At 32.7% G+C, this 19512-nt stretch overlaps 3 protein-coding genes, 1 long non-coding RNA gene and 2 pseudogenes across 6 annotated transcripts; 5 read left to right on the plus strand and 1 right to left on the minus strand.

The window, feature by feature from the left end:
* The first annotated feature begins 58 nt into the window (after window positions 1-58).
* On the plus strand, window positions 59-1905 carry LOC104772414 (UPF0725 protein EMB2204-like; annotated as a pseudogene). The gene is made up of 6 exons (XR_015593959.1): window positions 59-207; window positions 316-441; window positions 536-722; window positions 816-863; window positions 963-1060; window positions 1172-1905. The product of XR_015593959.1 is annotated as a UPF0725 protein EMB2204-like (transcript).
* A 92-nt stretch (window positions 1906-1997) lies between these two features.
* On the plus strand, window positions 1998-3459 carry LOC109131172 (serine/threonine-protein kinase TOUSLED-like; annotated as a pseudogene).
* A 3477-nt stretch (window positions 3460-6936) lies between these two features.
* LOC109124515 (serine/threonine-protein kinase TOUSLED) lies at window positions 6937-12305 on the plus strand. Its single transcript, XM_010494907.3, has 16 exons — window positions 6937-7480; window positions 7751-7840; window positions 8019-8222; window positions 8500-8550; window positions 8718-8825; window positions 8931-8975; window positions 9688-9800; window positions 10112-10178; window positions 10267-10336; window positions 10463-10557; window positions 10654-10833; window positions 10914-11124; window positions 11206-11470; window positions 11551-11605; window positions 11684-11848; window positions 11954-12305. The coding sequence occupies exons 1-16, from the start codon at window positions 7238-7240 to the stop codon at window positions 12047-12049; spliced, it is 2058 nt and encodes a 685-aa protein (XP_010493209.2). The 5' UTR covers window positions 6937-7237; the 3' UTR covers window positions 12050-12305.
* Window positions 12306-12429: 124 nt separating this feature from the next.
* LOC104770477 (protein CHLORORESPIRATORY REDUCTION 42, chloroplastic) lies at window positions 12430-13151 on the plus strand. Its single transcript, XM_010494908.3, has 2 exons — window positions 12430-12758; window positions 12875-13151. The coding sequence occupies exons 1-2, from the start codon at window positions 12508-12510 to the stop codon at window positions 12987-12989; spliced, it is 366 nt and encodes a 121-aa protein (XP_010493210.1). The 5' UTR covers window positions 12430-12507; the 3' UTR covers window positions 12990-13151.
* A 1733-nt stretch (window positions 13152-14884) lies between these two features.
* Window positions 14885-18239, plus strand: LOC104770478 (uncharacterized). 2 transcript variants are annotated; one of them, XR_764557.3, is made up of 3 exons: window positions 14885-16948; window positions 17031-17081; window positions 17213-18239. It is a non-coding gene; the product is annotated as an uncharacterized LOC104770478 (long non-coding RNA). The 2 variants fall into 2 exon arrangements; XR_002036926.2 differs by having other exon boundaries at window positions 15084-16948; window positions 17216-18239.
* On the minus strand, window positions 15324-17915 carry LOC104706444 (uncharacterized). Its single transcript, XM_087505037.1, has 9 exons — window positions 17684-17915; window positions 17405-17609; window positions 17232-17322; window positions 17024-17166; window positions 16703-16946; window positions 16520-16624; window positions 16263-16445; window positions 15983-16187; window positions 15324-15877 (listed from the first exon to the last, which is right to left on the minus strand). The coding sequence occupies exons 1-9, from the start codon at window positions 17913-17915 to the stop codon at window positions 15399-15401; spliced, it is 1887 nt and encodes a 628-aa protein (XP_087361163.1). The 3' UTR covers window positions 15324-15398.
* Window positions 18240-19512: the final 1273 nt, after the last annotated feature.

Consider the following 19512-nt stretch of genomic DNA (forward strand, 5'->3'; position numbering starts at 1 on the left):
TACTTTTATTATAGTACACAAAAATTCTTTTTTGGATTAGGGGTTCACCGTAGTAGGGTTTCGATTTCTATACGTCCGGGATCTAATAAAAAGCATCGTCATCGTCGCCTGAAATCGACAAACTGCATGAAACCTAAATCCGGGGAGGATACGATACTGGTGCTGGCCCGGCGCCAATGCGTATCAGTGGATCGTTTGAGTAACTCTGTAAGTAATTCTTTCATTTTTTTCCTTCCCTTTTTACTGTACTTAAAAGATATCAGAGAATCATCAAATCATCCATCTGATTCTGCTTCATCTCCATCTTCTTCTTAGGAGATTTTCGATCTCAAGAGTGATAGGTACGGATATATGTTAACATTCTGTGATGAACAGTCTCCTTGTCCTCCCGTGGTCTTCCTCTATGCGAAGATGAGCCTCCATCGTTACAATTTCGTCAAGGTTTGTTTAACAAAATCATATATGCATCTCTAACTGTAAAGCTCTAGCTATGCCTATTACTACATTCAATATCTTAGTTTCTTCTTCTTCGCAGGGTACACAGTTTGAGCTGATTGGCGTACAGAAATACGTTAAGACCTCTAGTTCTGCTGCTGCTTCATACTACATTACTTTGGATGCAACTGATCCCGCCACTGGTTCCCTTCAAACTTTCCAGAATATAGTATCAGAAATCAGTTTTGGCAGATTTATGCTGTCTTGCAATATTGCAAGAATTAAAGGTGGTTTTCTCTTTGCCTATTCGTTGTCTTCATCCAATGAAATCATACAAATTCTAATTTAAAAAAAAAAAATATATATATATATATATATAGGGGAACCAAGAGATGGCAGAGGATTTTTGAGGAGGCCAGATATTCGAGGTGTTTTTTTTTTGCATCATTATTAATTTATTATTAACTGTCTTGATCATCCAATGAAATCATAAGAATTTCTGATTTTTTTCTTAATCTGTTGTCTAGGTCTAGGGGGACCAAGAGATGGCAAAGAGTTTTTGAGGAGGCCAGATATGAGCTTACCTAAGTGCCCGTCAGAGAATCCTTTTGAAACATATTACCTAGTAAGATCAGGATGATTAAGACACATACTATTTTGAGTATGATCAACAAATTAAGTAGTATTAGTAGTACTAGTATAGTGATATAGTATGTTTTTTTTTGGTCTCATTCAGGTGAAGGAATCTGAGCTGCAAGAGAATTCCTGGATTCGTCTCTATTTGGAACTTGCTGTTGCCAAAACTGATAGGCATTGCAAAGCTAAGGGTGCTGGTCTCTCCGACTTGGAGATTGTAGACGTGGCCATTGATGCTGCCAATGATGAGGAAGGACTCTATGCCAATAATGCTCTTTTCTACATAAGGTACAGGGACTTGTACAAGGCTACCCTTGGTGAGCCTCTTGATCGCATTGCTATTGTTAGAAGAAGCTTTGATAAGCCTACCGGAGGCTTCCGTCTCGTCGGTCATGCTATGAGTTCCGATGTTATACCAAATCACCGTAAGATTGCTAACGAGGAGGATACGGGATGCTCCAGTTTCAAGGGTCAGTCCACAGAACTTCCAACTCAAATCTCTTCACCTCTAGGTGCCTCTGAGGATCATGAAGCGGCTAATCAGCTAGCTGGCTATGATTAACTTGAGAGATGAAGAAGCTGCAGGAGACTCAATGGAGCTTGACTCGCCGTCTGCACTAGATAATTAACTAAGTTATTTAGATTGTTAAGTAGATTGGTCACTTGAATAGTTTATCACATCATATGTTTCCTTAATTAGGAGAAGAATGGGAGTCTGATAGAAGCAGTTATGGTTTGTTTAGAGTTTCTCTTTGGTTTATGTTTACATATAATGTCTACTTTGTAACATCTATATATTATATCTATAGAATCGGGTTATATGTATTTCTACAAGTATCAGAGAGTCATTCTTCTTCTTCCTTTCAGTATTTTTCTTTTTCATTTCTCTCTTGGTAATTGACCCTTGGTACATAGATAAACTAGTGATGGAGAATGTTCCTTACACAGCTTACTTTGATTTTCCTATAAATTTGCAACGAGAAGAGACAATTGCTGGAAAGAGACAAAGAAAGCTCCTTAAGAAACGACAAAATGGTGGTATGTTACCCCAACCCTTCTTAGTTTGTCAGTGAAGTCGCAGTCTCATGTAATGTATGTTCTTATATTTTCCCTTCTGCAAATTGTTATGATGTTGATAAGTTTTGAGATACCGCTAACTCCAATTGCACAACTCACCGACTACAAACTGATAAGAACAGAGAGACTAGCACATCACTAGCTCTTCACTCACAATCTCACATACGAGACTCAAACACAAGATTCAACATTCAACTATAAGCATAACCCTCCCCCCGCTCACAGAGCTTGTATTTAAAGAGAAAACTTCAACGGCAAAACTTCCTAATGAGAAAGAGTTTCTGCCAGCACAGGAGGAAGAAGTCATCCCTGACGAAGTTTACAAGTCTCGTCTTGCTAGTATTAAGCGGGTATGTTTCTCCTTATGTATACCTCAGCTTCTTGTTTCCTCTATGTTTGGGTTATGTATCATATGTCTATTGATTTTACCTTTCAGGAAGGGGAAGTTGTTTTGCGTGAGAGAGAAAGGTACACATTGGAGAAGGGGCTGCTTATGAGGGAGATGAAGCGCATACGAGATGAAGATAATTCTCGTTTCAACAATTTCCCAGTTTTGAATAGTCGATATGCTCTTCTAAATCTTCTTGGTAAAGGCGGATTTAGTGAAGTCTATAAGGTCAGAACATTGATATATACTACATTCTCTTACATGTGAGAAATATTTTGCAAAAAATTTTAAGCAGGCATATGATTTGGTGGATCATAGATATGTTGCATGCAAGCTTCATGGTTTAAATGCTCAGTGGAGTGAGGAAAAGAGGCAAGGATTATCATTGTGCAAATAGTTCATGGCCTTGTATAATTGAACAAAAAATCACAGAAGATAATCCACTATGATCTGAAGCCCGGGAATGTTCTCTTTGATGAGTTTGGAGTAGCAAAAGTGACTGATTTTGGTCTAAGCAAGATAGTGGAGGACAATGTTGGTTCTCAAGGTATAAAGCTTACATCACGGGGAGCTGGAACATACTGGTAAGCAATCTATTTTTCGTCTCCTTGATATGATCTCTTATGTTTTTAGTCTCTTCTAACAAGGTTCGGTAATTCAGGTACCTCCCCCCTAGAATGTTTTGAGCTTTGCAAAACTCCTTGATCTCATCAAAGGTCAGTGATTTGGTCAATGATGTCCTTATCAGATTATGTTATAAAAGTTTTGTGGTATTAAACTGTTTTGACATTCAGGGTGATGAATGGTCGGTTGGTGTTCTGTTTTACCATATGCTATTTGGAAAGAGACCCTTTGGACATGACCAAAGCCAAGAACGGATACGACGAGAAGACACGATCATTGAAGCCAAAAAATGGTCATGAAACCGTATCTCCATGTTCTCACGGTTGCATTGCATTTGACAGTGTTGCTGCTTTGGCTATTAAGAGGAAAAAGAAAGGGAAATATTTCTGGGAAGGTTGTATTTAGAGAAAACAATGTTGTAATTTGTAATTCTACTGTATTAATGGATACAAATATAAAATTAATCTTAATAAGTTGTAAAAAAATTACATTGTCATGCCATTGGTCGGTAAATGTTTAAGTTTTGAGTAAGCCTAAAAACATAATTTTAATATTACACTAATAAAAAATTTTAAACAATTATTCATTTAAAAAAAAAAATCTTTCTCTCTCTAATTAATTATAGACAAAAATGACGAATAAAATTTTAAAAATATTGTAAACTAACCAGAATTTTTAAAAGTAAAATTTTATATCTAAGTATACAATATAATTATTTTTAATAACTATATTTGAAAGATTTTGTTAAGATTTTAAATTATGATTCTCACTAGATTAGTTCCGCGTATTAACCCTGATATAAAAAAAATATTTAAAATTTAAAGTTGTATTTAAGATATTAATTTTATTTCATTTGATTTTTTTTTCAACCGGATTTAGAGTTCACACACTCCATCTTGCAATACAATTTTTTTATATTTTACATGATAATAAAATTAGATTTTAATTCTATGAACTCAATCCCAATGAATAACATTTATAATTTTCATATCAAAGAAAAATGTGCATTATATCTTACTTAATTTTTTTAAACTAAAAATTAATAAAACATAACTCTCAAAAAAAAGCTGAAAACTAATTTTATCTCATATTTTAAGAAGTAACAACATCTTAAATATATTTATCTCATATTTTGTAATCTCATATGTAATAATTTTACTACTTGTCCAAGGAATTTTAAATAAATCTATAATAACATAATCATAAATTAATAAAAATTTCATAGACATTATCATGAGAAAATTATTTGTTTATGTAAAGGTGAATATCTATAATCTTTTTTCTTTTAGGATTAATAATTGACAGTATAATTTATTTAATTATGGTATTATAGTAATTAATTGTATAATTTTATTAATTCTTTTTCTTATAGAATTAGTACTTTTAAATTAGAATTAGTATTTTTATATACATATATGAACTATCTTTTATATTTATTAAATTGTTTAAATATTTAATTTCTTATAATTTACAAATAAGTTAAAACAAAGCTTTTGAATAACACGTGACAAAATTTTTAATTGTTAAAATTGACACGTATCGCGATCACATTAGTTAGTAACTTTGAAAACCAAAGTTTATATAACAACATAATATTAAATAAGCTATCAAATCATTCACCGATTGAAAAACTCAAGAAAATTACATTAATTTTTTATTTTTCTTATATTATGTTAATCACTAATTTTAACACATTAAACCTTTTAATACTTTAATCATTTTTCTGTATAAATTTTTTTTTACTATATGATTATAATAAATAATAATTGTAATTAAATTTCAAATATTTTCCTTATTAATTGCACATATTTTCCTTATTAATCACACATATTTTCCTATTGAAATTAGTGATATAATAGATAACTTTCCTATTAGAATTATTTACTTAATATATTACTTTTGGTTTTATATACTTTCAAAAATATTAATTGTAATCCTTTTATTTTAGGATTTTTAATTTTCTTATAATTATTAAATAAATTTTCTTTTCACACATATTAAAATATTAAAATATTATTGATATACTTGACACGTGTCGCGATTATATTAATTACTAATTTTGAAAACTAAGATTTATATAATTAGATATCTATTTTTCTTTTATTTCATTTACAAATTGTTTTGAATTATCATATAATACATATGAAAAATAATTTTTGGTGAATATGTTGTGATTTGAATTTTTAAAAACAAAGATATATTATTTAATCTACGAAGAAGCAAATGTGTGTTTTAATGTTCCACATCGGCAGGTTTGTAAAACTAAATTTATGTGGTTGATAAATTAATAAATTTTATTTTCCCACAGTTACAATATTATAGTTATTACTTTAAAATATTTCACAAAATAATGATGCAAATACAACAAATAAATAATATAAAACTGTAATATACATCAAACTTATTAAAATACTATAATATTCTAAAATGATTCTTATACAAAAAGATATATGCAAATTTACCAAACAATAGCAATGTTAAAAGTAAATACTGTCTCAAATAAAATAACTTTTTTTCAACAAATAAGATAACTTTTTATAATAAATATAACAATATTTTTTATATATTATAATTTTTTGGAAAATATGTTGATATGTGCTTTATAAGAGCAAGTCTTGTGAGGATTACGACGAAAAAAATGAATATGAAGATGAATTTGTTTCTGATGAGAGAGAAGTGGAAGTAAGAGAGTGTCATGTGATGATGATATACTCCAGAAGGTCTAAGTCACTTAGTTCACTTCCACATAAATTTCGTAGGCTTCTAAAAATGAATTTGATGTTGCTTATCACATATGAAAAAGCTATACTGGTTCACAAAAGGTCCAGAAGTAGAATTTACCATAGAGGAAAAATTCAGAGAAATACTGAAGTTTGTTGCAAGTCCCATTCGAAATAGTTGGCACATCTAATATGTGACACCAACCCCTTACAAGGGTCGCCAATATCGATCATGTAAATATTCCATAGAGTCGTGATAGAGTTGGTGATAAAGATTATTGATTATAATTTATTAAATAATAAAATTTTAATTTTAATTTACATGTAGCATATAAATTTACTTTAAAATTTTATTAAAATGGTCTAATTATAATCAAAAAATTTAGATTTTACAAGATTAAGATTTTTTCTTAAAACCGTGAAACTAACATATATAGAAAAATATGTTGTTGAATATATATGAAACTAACAAAGAAAGAAATCAACATATATATAGTGTCAAAGATAATAATCTAGATTCTAACATATCTTATTTATTATAAATTACCGAATTTTATTATTTAATATAGTAAGCTAATCTATGTTATGCACAGCTAGTTTGAATATCACCTAAATATTAAAGAAAGAGACCAAAAAGAGAGATTTAAATACAAATTATTGATGTGTATTTACAAAAAAAAAATTTGAGAAATATTTAGTTTATTAAGAATACAAACATATTCAATGAAAATTTAATGCAATAAACTTTAATATTTTACTATACCAAAATTAGATATTATAGTTTTTTCGTTTATATTTTAAATCTAAATTTATGCGTGTAATATCTAGTATATTAGTATTGTTTAAAGTGACGAACATGTTTTTCTAATTAAAGAAAAAAAAAATACATTTAATAGATAATTTCCATCATGTAAATGGTATGAAATACAAAACAATAACATAATGGTTAAAAGTAATGGTATATTTTATTTTTCCAACTCTTTTGCTTTTGTGTATCGGTTCAATTTTATCGGATAATCCCGAATACATATACGGAAATCAAAAACACTGCTGGTCAGGTCAACCATTATCCATGACATATGGAAAGAAAGTAAAAAAAAAAAAAATGTAAACTTACCAAATTGATGCACCCAAAAAAAAAAAACTTTCCAAGACCTCTATTCTCAAGCCTCTCCTCCACGTGGATTTTGCAGAACAAAAGCATGTAAATTTGTTGATGGGTTTCTCAGATTCTAGCTTTCAATTCCCTAATTCTCCATTAAAGAAACCCTAATTTCCCCCTCCCCGAGCTCTGGCTGATCTGGGTAGATTAGGCGAGTGAGCTGTGCGTTGAAGTAGTGTCCGCAAGTGTTTGGCAATGTCGGATGACATGGTGATACATTTCTCCTCGAATTCTTCTAATCAGTCGGATCACTCTTTACCCGACAAAATCGCCAAGCTTGAGGCTCGCTTGACTGGTAAGACCCCTTCTTTGGCGAAGCAACCACAGCAGCAGCAGCAGGTCTCTGTCTGGTCATCTGCTTCTGCCGCTGTCAAAGTCGTGACTTCCACACCGCCTGGATTGTCCGAAACCTCTATCAGTGATTCAGACGACGACGAGGTAACCTCAATAACAAATATTTCGATTTCTTTTTTTTTTTATCGTTCTTGAATTGAATTATTTATCCCACTTGCTTGTTGTTGTTGATGATGTTCGTATCCTCTATAGATAGCTCCCTTGTGTGTATTGATTAGTTTGTGCCTTTTGATCAAAGTGTTATTGCAATGTTGGCTAGAAATCTTGGCATTGCAGATGCATCTATATTTCTTTCTTGAACAAGAGATACAATTCCTTTTTAGCTAGATCTCATTCTCGTTGTTGCTGCCTCAGAATACTGGAGATTTCTTAATCCGAGCTAATACCAAAAAGCGACAGAAAGTTCAAGAATCTAACAACTTCGCTGCTGTTGATCATACTGAGGTAGTGCTTTTTCTTTTGTTTGTAAAGAAGTTGTTTGTATAAGGTTTTTTACCTGGTTGATGATATTCTTGGTATAATTCTGGTGTGAAATTGTATAAGGTTTCTATCTGGTGTTGTTACAGCTTGTTAAGTTTTGTTTCCTCGTATTTTCTTTTGAACTATTATTGTCGAATTGAAGCTCCAAGAGGCAGCATATGATGGAAGGAAAAACGATGCTGACTCCAAGACAGGCCTTGATGTAAGTAAGAAGAAACAAGGTCGAGGTCGGGGTACATCAACAGGCAGAGGGCGTGGTTCTAAAGCTAATAATGATGTCACAAAATCTCAGTTTTTGGTTGCACCAGTATCATCTGCAAATCAACTGGATCTCTCTGATCAAAAGGTTATATACTATTTCCTTCATCTGATCTTACATGCAACCAGTCTTGCGTTCATTCATCTTGGATTTACATATATTGGACTTAATTTCGTTGACAAAATGTTGGCATGAGTTTGATGTTCTTAACTGAAGTAAAACCTTTCAAGTTATCTTATGTGAAAAACTAAGCAGGACAAGAAAGAATTACTTTTCTCACTTATTTATTAAAGAGAATCTTTATCTGGATTGGCAATGATATCGGCAACCTGACATAGTTTATCGATGAATATTTATTCTTCAGGATTTTAGGCCTGATGGACAGCACAGGAATGGTGAATGCTCTTCACAAGATGTAAGTTTCTCCTCTAATGTCCTTTACTTCGTAATCGTCTCGTGTTGGGGGACTTATCTGCATCTTATAAGTTGGGTATAATAAGTGAACGGACTGTTATTCTGCTACAATGAAACCGCATAGTTATATCTTTCTTCATTCACTCTTTGTTGCTTGTTTATAAATAGGAAGGCGTGACATCTTTGCGTGCAAAAATCGCTGTGCTGGAGGAGGAATTGTGTAAATCTCGACAAGATTCTTCTGAGTATCAGCACCTTGTCCGGAAGCTCGAAAATGTATTGTGTGAATGCCTTTCAGATTTAGACAAATCCTGCTTATGCTATTACCATTTTTGCCTGTTCACATTCCCCTGCTAATAATCCTAATAATGATCTATGCAGGAGGTAAAAGATCTAAACGATCAGGAACAACAAGGGAAACAAAAGGTAGGCAAACTTTCATTTCCTCTTCCTAATATAAATTATTGAGAACTTTTATGATCTTTTGTTAAAATTTCCACCACTATGGCATGGTTACTTTTATTGTTATCAATGAATCTTAGAGTAATATACAGTTTCCTCGTTAGAAGCATGGTAGTTCTATCCTGAGAAAGGTAAATCATTGACAGTCTCCTGATTTGCTTAGAATGCTCACTAAATTTAATGATGTTGCTGTTGCTAGAAAACTGAAATATGTGTGAAAGCTTGGATCTTGCATAGTCTATCACATATATACTCTATTTCCAGTGAGCTCTTTTCATAAAGCATTTATTTAGGTAAAAATAACATGCAATCTATTGCCGATAAGGTCTATGTGCATTGAATGTGGAACCTAATTGTAAGGAATAAGGATCAACATTTTTTTGGCCTTTTAATCACTCATTGTGAACGAGTTTTTGAATACGAACTCGGTATCTTCATATTAACTTGGTACTTAAATTGGCAGAAACTTTTGCACACCCTCTAGCAATATTCTCATTAGTGTAGTGAAGCAATTATCAATATTCTATGGCTGCTTTTCTCTGTTATTATTTGGTGTAATATCTTGTGCATACGAATAATTTTCACAATCTTATGCAAATCATGCGGAATTATCAGGTGTAAGCTAACAGTGCACTTGCTAACTGCAAGCTTTGAACCTTTATTTTTCGTGATGTAGACAACGAAAGTAATCTCTGACCTTCTCATATCTGTTTCCAAAACTGAGCGACAAGAAGCAAGATCGAAAGTCAGACATGATTCTTTGCGATTGGGCAGTGTTGGTGTTCTCAGGTCTGCCATATTATTCCATATATGTTCTTTTGGTCTTAGTATCTATCCAATATATCCTTCATCTATGTGCTCATCTATCACAAGTATTGAGAATATACTTTACGGGGAGATATAATAAAACATGTATAGCAAAAATAGATTTGCTTTCTAGTAAAATCATTAAACCAACTCGAACAGAGTTTTAGAAAGAAATTATTTTTGATGTTTCTCTTCAACCCGCAGCTCTCTCATCTGTTAGGTTACAAAGTTAGTTTCTTGATTTGTGATCAAAATTCAATCCATTAGCTGTGTGGCTATTCTGGTGTTTTCAGGACTGGAACGATCATAGCTGAGACATGGGAGGACGGCCAAATGTTGAAAGATCTGAATGCTCAACTTGTAAGTTAAGCTGTGTATCAACGGATATTCATTCAACTAATATCAATAAGTAACTGTTTTGATTTTTCTATAAATTTGCAACGAGAAGAAACAATTGTTGGAAACTAAGGAGGCTATTGAGAGACAAAGAAAGCTCCTTAAGAAACGACAAAATGGTGGTATGTTACCTCAACCCTTCTTAGTTTGTCAGTGAAGTCGCAGTCTCATGTAATGTATGTTGTGATATTTTCCTTCTGCAAATTGTTATGATGTTTAGCACCCTTGGTTTTTCTATTTGGTTGTAGATAAGAGTGACGGAATTGACACAGAATCAGGAGCCCAGGAGGAAGATGTCATCCCTGACGAGGTTTACAAGTCTCGTCTTGCTAGTATTAAGCGGGTATGTTTCTCCTTATGTATACCTCTGCTTCTTGTTTCCTCTATGTTGATTGGGTTCTGGTTATGTATCATATATCTATTGATTTTACCTTTTCAGGAAGAGGAAGTTGTTTTGCGTGAGAGAGAAAGGTACACATTGGAGAAGGGGGTGCTTATGAGGGAGATGAAGCGCATACGAGATGAAGATAATTCTCGTTTCAACAATTTCCCAGTTTTGAATAGCCGATATGCTCTTCTAAATCTTCTTGGTAAAGGCGGATTTAGTGAAGTCTATAAGGTCAGAACATTGATATATACTATATTTTCTTACATGTGAGAAATATTTTGCAAAAAATTTGATATTTGGATTTTAAGCAGGCATATGATTTGGTGGATCATAGATATGTTGCATGCAAGCTTCATGGTTTAAACGCCCAGTGGAGTGAGGAAAAGAAGCAAAGTTACATCCGCCATGCCAACAGGGAATGTGAAATCCATAAAAGTCTTGTGCATCACCACATTGTTCGTCTGTGGGATAAATTTCATATTGACATGCATACATTCTGCACCGTTCTGGAATATTGTAGTGGTAAATCAGAATTCTCTGATATCTTCGTAGAATCTTATCCTGGAGTGTAGTTCCCACTCTTATGTTTTGAATTTCTTGCAGGGAAAGACCTTGATGCTGTTTTAAAGGCAACACCTAATCTTCCTGAGAAAGAGGCGAGGATTATCATTGTGCAAATAGTTCATGGCCTTGTATATCTGAACAAAAAGTCACAGAAGATAATCCACTATGATCTGAAGCCCGGGAATGTTCTTTTTGATGAGTTTGGAGTAGCAAAAGTGACTGATTTTGGTTTAAGCAAGATAGTTGAGGACAATGTTGGTTCTCAAGGTATGGAGCTTACATCACAGGGAGCTGGAACATACTGGTGAGCAATCTAGTTTTCGTCTCCTTGATATGGTCTCTTTTTTTTTTTTAAGTCTCTTTTAACAAGGTTATGTAATTCAGGTACCTCCCCCCAGAATGTTTTGAGCTTAGCCAAACTCCTATGATCTCATCAAAGGTCAGTGATTTGGTCAATGATGTTCTTATCAGATTATGTTATAGAAGTTTTGTGGTATTAAACTGTCTTGACATTCAGGTTGATGTATGGTCGGTTGGTGTTCTGTTTTACCAAATGCTATTTGGGAAGCGACCCTTTGGACATGACCAAAGCCAAGAACGAATACTACGAGAAGACACAATCATTAAAGCCAGAAAGGTTGAGTTCCCAGTAACAAGACCTGCCATATCAAATGAAGCAAAGGTAAACTAGACATGCCGGTCTCAAACCTGGTTTAAGTAAAGTGGTACCAAATGGTCATGAAACTGTATCTCCATCTCCATGTTCTCACTGTTGCATTTATTGCAGGATTTGATCCGACGGTGTCTAACATATAACCAAGCAGATAGGCCTGATGTTCTAACAATGGCGCAGGATCCATATCTCTCCTACTCTAAGAAATGAGAGAGTGTGTAGTCTTCACAAACAAGCCAGAGATACCAAAGGACCAGATCGTAGAAATATTTTTTGGTATAGATTATAAAGTTTTTTTTTGTTTTGTTTGTCTAGATAATTAATCTCCCGGCCCCTTGAACAATATTAATTTCGGGTGAATATAATTCGTCTGGCTTCCTTTTATTATGTAACATATTATGTATATTCTTCATGTTTTTGAATAGAAGAACATGACCTGAAAAAGTTGGAAACAGGTTTTTGTTCATTATAGCGTCTGTTCCTCAGGTTTAATTTAAAACCAGATAGTAATGTGATCAATCGATGGAATTAAAATAAACCGAAGATTAAACCAAGACAAAACCGAAGATTGGTGACCACTGGCTTGCAAGCAATTACTACAAGACAAAAGAAGTCTACTTATCCACTCATACCATACCACCAAAAAACTAACACTTAGAGCTTCTTCCATGGCTTGCTCCGTTGCTTCTTCAACTAGATTTCCCAAGATGCAATCCGGGGTATGGTACAGTGGATCTTTCACTCCAAGAGTCACAGTGAGATGCTGTGAAACCGCAAACGAGTCTCCGCGACCAAAATCAAAGCTCCAAGTGGGATCACCAATCATCATCGTTGAAGCCCCCAAAGTTATAAAAACAGCCGCTTCAATGCCTTGTCTTAGAGCTAACTCTGGCTTGGTCAAGCCTGGCGATGTTGGAAGGTCTTCTTCTTCTTCATCCAAATTCCTTATTTGTTTTTACAACCTAGTTAATTTTATGACAACACTCAGACTCTGAACGCATCATGTAACTTTTTTTGATATGGTTTTTTTTGCAGAATCGTGTCAAGAAAACCAAAGGACTTGTGGGCAGTTCGACTCTCCATTGGAACGTATCTTTTAGATGGTAAATATTTCAAAGCTTTGGAGCTTGACGAAGAAGCTTCTGATTGAGATCATATATATATATATATATATATATCTAAAATCTTTCAAATATTGCTAATAATATTGTGTAAGGAAAAGTTTAATTTTTAATAATCACTAGGTAATTAGTCCACACAATGCGTGGTTGTATGCATATAGTTTTGAATATATTTCTTAAATTTTCGTAAACTAAAATATTATTTTACTAATGTATAATCTCAAAAAAATTATTCTAATGTATGAATCTCAAAAAAAATTATAGCAATTTTTCAAAATAACACTCCTATCAACATTTTTTTGGTATGGTTATTTATAATACAAAATTTAAAATATATAAACTTTTCTATAAAAAAAAAATTAACCAATACTACAAAAAATTATTACAAATTTAGTAGCTATATTAATATAAATAATAATATAGAAATTTAAACATTTTCCTAATATGAGAGATCTATGTTTATGATCACGTTTTGTAGAGGTTAAACATTGATTTAAAGATTTTTCTTAATGACATTGTAAACATAAGACTGTAGTATAGTAAAGTTGAATCAAATAAAATTATCAAAAAATTTAGTAACTACGTATAAAATTATTGTATATAGAATATTCTTCATTTCAAAGTTTAGAGCAATTAAAATAATTAAAAATATTAAAATTTTACTAAAAACATTTTTTCTTGAAAGATAAATATATTAGTTGTAGGAATGAATGTAAAATTATTGGGTAGGAGTTACATTTGAGTTAATGTAGTGTTAAATGGAGTGAAATGCCTTTAAAAGTGGGTTAATTATAAATAAATATTTTAATTTATTTTTGACTTAAAAGAAAAGGAATATCAAGTGGCTCAATCAAAATTTAAACTTATACTTTTTAATTGTTTTGTTGATATAAACTCAACACTCACACATAATATTCCAAATTGAAATTACTACCTTTGAAGTGACAAACTAAATTAGTTTAAAAAAAAAAAATTATATTAACTTCAATCTAAAGATTTTTTAAAACCCCAACAATAACTTAAATCTTTTTGTTTGTTTTTTTTTTCACTCATCAATTTAATTTATAGTGCTAGAATTCATACTAATGGTTTCATCTTTAGAGGATTTACTTAAATGGTATTTTAATAATTATATTATTTTTTATATTTCACTTCCAGTTAAACATGATTTCTTTTTAGAATCATTTTTTCATTTTGCTTAAATGAAGAAATTTAATTTTTTTTTATAATTAATTTCTTTTTGTTTTCAAAAACCTCAAATCTTAAATAATATAAATATTATATTGATCTTTACATATTTATCTATTGGATCACAAAACAAAATAGACTTTACAAAATAAAATAGACTTTATAAATGGATAATTATATTGATCATTCTAAATTATTAAAAATGATACATGAATATGTGAGATAACCAGAATACATAATAAAGAATTAGAGATGGATCTTTTCAACTTCATGACCTTATTATGTAGTGAATATTGTAAGAGTAGGAAAAATAATGACTTATAAGATGCTAATCTAAAATAGATAATGAAGATAAACCTTTTAAAACAGATTCTCAAATAAACTTGATTTTGGTTAAAACCAACATATGTGAATTTAAATTTAGCTATGAAAATTTTAAAAATAAATATGAATAGATTAGAAAGGCAAGAAATATAAAAGAAATATTTTATTTTTATATAATTAAAATAAAAATTGAAAAATGTTAATTATATATAATACTTTCTAAATTAAAATATAGAATCAAACTCTTACAACACATATTAGATATAACAACATTTGATATTGGTGAGAGAGAAGGAAAGAATGATTACTTATAAGATGATAATCCAAATTAGATAATGGATGAATCTTTAAATATAAAACAATGTAAAATGTATATATCATTTAGTCTCTAAAATTAAAATTTAGCATTAAAATTTTACAATGATATTTCATTTTGTTTTTTGTAACCCATACAACTAAAATAAGAAATTGAAAACATAAAAAAAAATGATTTGAGATATTATGGAAGAGAATAGGAGAAGTGGAAGAGAATGAAAGAATGTGAAAATGAGAAAATAAAAATACCAATATGAGAGAATGAGGCAATGCTTATTTATATGATAAGAATTGATGGAGGTTACATTTAGAATTATTGGAGTTACAAATATTATTTATTGTGCTTGAATAAAATTGAGTGGTGGAATATGATTAATGCATAATTTATTTAATTTTCAGTTATAATTTTATTTTAATGTATGAATTAAATATATTGTGTTAATTGGGTCTTAAATATTATTTAAAGCAATTAAACAATTAGAAAGCAAATAAAAAAAATAAAAAAAATTAGAAAATATTAAATGAAAACCAAGGAGAGACCAAAACCTTACTTATATATATTTTAAATATTTTGTGTGTTTGGCGCAACGATCTACGAACCAAAGGCGTTATTATACTGGGTTAGTGATTAACCCGAATCCAAACGGGTACAACGGGTCGTAATGCGGGTCACCAACGTTCATCGGCAACTGATCAACTGTCTTAAACCACGTCCGAGCCAATTTCCCGGTGAATCCATAATCTCCGAACAATACATCAGCCACTCCTTGACCTTCCGTTCCCGGCAGCCACGCCGCCACTAGCGCGTCCATGTTCGAGATGTAAGGCTGCATCACCACCGGACGCCCCGATACAACCACCACCACACATTTCACCGATGCGCACACGTTTTCGATTGTGCTCGGACCCGGTTCAGATATTGTTAAGTTCGTGCTATCTCCGAATCCTTCCGCGTACGGTTTCTCTCCGACGACCACGATTCCGTAATCGAATTCGCCGGATTTGACGAAATTCGTGTCGGGGTTTTGATCGTAGACGACGGTAGTCTTCGGATCCACCGTGTTCTTCACCGCCGCGAGGATCGTTGTTCCTGCAAAATTCAGTTTCTAATTGGTAAAATGAATCTTGAAGTAATGTCACTATTGGTGAATTTGAGAAACCCTAATATGGAGTGAGGACAAGTATGTATGTGTACCAATGGTGAGGTTGTTGCCATTGAGGCCTTGCCATGAGATTGTCCAGCCTCCACATTGGTATCCCAAGTTATCAGCGTGTGTTCCTGCGACAAGGATCTTTTTGGTCTTCTTTGGCAGAGGAAGCAATGGCTTATCTGCATTTTCACCATTCTTCAACAACACTAGAGATTTCCTTACTGCTTCCCTTGCCAGTTCTCTGTGTTTCTGTTAGTTTGTTCAATGTTAAGTTTGGGTTCTCTAGCTTCAAAAATTGGCGTTTTATTATCTTACATTACATACCTTGCTACCAAGCTGGTTGGCCAAGCTATGATCAGTCATAGGATCTTCAAAGAGCCCCATTGTGAATTTGACTCTCAAGATTCTCTTCACTGCATCGTTGATTCTGCTCATCGGGATGAGTTTTCTCTTCACCTGACTTGTTAGTTCGTCGATTAACTCGGTCAAGTTTGATGAACCCATGATCTGCATTGGATGGTTTTAGTCACATCAAGTGTTTTAATATCTTTGAAAGTTAAAGAAAAACTTTCGAGACTGACCATATCGAGTCCAGCAGTGATAGCAGCATTAATCGAGTGTGAATAGTTAGCACCAAGAGGTGTGGTGATCTGATCAACACCTAGATAATCCGAGATGACAATGCCCTGCAAAGAGAATTTAAAATCTTTCTCATTTTTTCTGCTTTGCTTTAGATAGATTTTTTTATGATGAAACTAAGTTACCCTGAACTTGAGCTTGTTCTTGAGGAAACCCGTGATAAGTTTCTTATTGGTATGCATTTTCAACCCGTTCAAGGACGAGTAAGACACCATAACTGTTGCAACTCCCTTGTTTACCGCATCATAATAAGCCGGCATGTGAATGCCGAGCAATCCATTTGCATTAATAACTGTGTCGTTTGCGTTCATCCCTCTTAATGTACCTCCATCTCCGACAAAGTGTTTAGCACAGGCTGCGACTTTGGTCCTGTAAGTTTACCCAGTTATCTGTTTAACTCCATCAATCTTTGCTTCTCTAGATATCCATTATTAAAGTATACTTACTTTCCAGCGACGAAAGGAACACCCTTTTGATTGGTAGGAAGGTCACCTTGCAAACCGGGTATGATCTCAGTCATCTGTTGAACTATTCTGTGATCCTCACTATAGCTCTCATAGCATCTTCCCCATCTAGGGTCCCTACACACCTGCTCAAAGTGATTAATTACAACAACTATGTTTCTGCTGTTGTAGTAGATCAGACTTTACTTACTGCAATACATGGAGCAAAGACATATTGGATTCCTGTTGCTCTAACTTCAAGCGCAGTTGCTTCACCAATTCTCTTCACAAGGCCAGGATCCCTAACAGATGAATGCAACAGTAAAGAAACAACGTTTTGGGTCTATCTATTCATTTGGAATGGGATTCTCTATAAGAACTTGCCTGGTGACTCCGAGGCCTATGTTATGCGGGAAAATGGTGGCGTTGTACACATTGTTGTGACCATGAACAGCATCGATCCCGTAAATTATGGGAATCCCTAAGCGAGTCGAAAGCGCTTTCTTTTGGATCTCATTCACCATGTCCACCCAAGCTTCAGGACTGGCATTTGGCTTCGGCACACTCCCTCCCCCACTAAACACACTTCCTACAAACATGATTCTGAAACAGTTGAGTATTCGTACAAGTTTTTAATAACGCTGTGACGGTCCAGAGTCATACCGATGAAGTACTTTTCAATGACTTCGGCTGTGGCATTGGCTCGTTCCACCTGAATCATCTGCCCGATTTTCTCTTCAAGTGTCATGCGGCTCATTAGGTTCTTGATCCTGACTCCCAATGGCTCTTTTGGGTTCTTATACTTGGCGTTCGTGAGTGGTACTTTATTAGCTGCCACGGCACAACAGAGTAGCAGAAGTCCTAACGTCTGTAGCAAGTAACTCAAACTCCCCATCTTAGCCCTTTGTTACACTCTCGACACCTGCAGATGGCTAACAATAACCGGTTGAGAAGGAGAAGACGATCAAGCGATATAATGACGACAACAACGATGAATATTTACAATATTTCGAGTGAGACAAGCAACATTAAGAGGTTGAGATCTTTTGTTGTTGTTTCGACTGAGACAGGAACGTTCTGAGGTTGAGGTTTTGTCTATATGCCTTGTACTTGGGTTGTTAACTTGTTATGCGTGTGAGTTTATGTAGAGACGTGTGATACCATTCCGTGACTAGAAACATCAAAAAAGCAAATCAGATTCTCTCCCTTTTCAAAGAAATATCATAAAATAAAATCTTGTGACTAATTTCATTCAAATAGCTAAAGCAAGTAACAAACTTTTTTTTATATATTTTCCATATACATATAATTGCAGGTTATTTGTTTCTTTTCTTAGTGCGATTAACATTTTTTCTTATTTACTTGTTGAGTTTTTTTCGTTGAAGTATGTTGATTTTAAAATAAGTTGGACTTACTTACACTTCAAAAGTTTCATCTCTTTTAGATGAATATTTTTGGAAAAATGATTGCCAGTTACTTGAAATATACACCAACATATAGCCACACATACAAACAATATAAATGTCTTGTTAACTACTTGAATTATTGTCATCACATAAGGACATCCATAAACAAACATATGTTATGTCTACAACACCATAAACATTCGAAGTTAGCCGGAATCCGGCGTTGACCGATATTGACCGACATTGACCAATATTTACCGGCGTTGACCGGCGTTGACCGGTGTTGACCGACGTTGACCGCTGTTGACCAGAAAAAAATATTCAAAAAAAAATATTTTTCTTTCCTAATAATAATAATTTTTGTTTTTATGTATTTTTGAAAATACAAAATTAAAAATGATATTTAAATAGAAAGAGTATAAATTTGTTATTGTTTATAAAAAAATCTACTACACATCAAATTTTGGTGGTATAATTTTATTATATTATTTTTGGTATATTTTCTGTATTAAGAAACAGACAATTCGTGGGTTCACCCTTACGGGTGAACATCTCTTATTCATCTCCTTTAAATTAAGGAAACAAATCTTAACTAAAGAAACAAAATATGTTGATCAATCAATTTTAAAATTGTTAATTTTAATATTATATTACAGTTTCTAATTATTACATCTAAAACCCTAACCATTTATTATAAACTCTAACCGACATATAATTTTGTTTAATTGTAAAATCTAAACCCTAAACACTTTTTTATAAATCCAAACAGGCATATAATTTTATTTAATAATAAAATCTAAACCCTAACCACTCTTTTGTAAACCCAAACCGACATATAATTTCGTTTAACTATAAAATGTATACCCTAACCATTCTTTTATAAACCCAAACTGACATAATTTTATTAATAAAAGAACTCTTTTTAAAAATATGATATGACATGCCATATTATTGTATTCTGATTTGTTAATTAAGAGGGATGAATGAGAGTTGTTCACCCCTAGGCTTAACAAAATTAATTACTTTATATAACACAAATTTTGTTTTTTTATATTATTTTTATTTTTATTTTTATTTTGGTAAATA

This window comes from Camelina sativa, chromosome 20 (assembly GCF_030686135.1).
Source record: "Camelina sativa cultivar CO46 ecotype springtype chromosome 20, ASM3068613v1".
NCBI classification, from domain to species: Eukaryota; Viridiplantae; Streptophyta; class Magnoliopsida; order Brassicales; family Brassicaceae; genus Camelina; species Camelina sativa.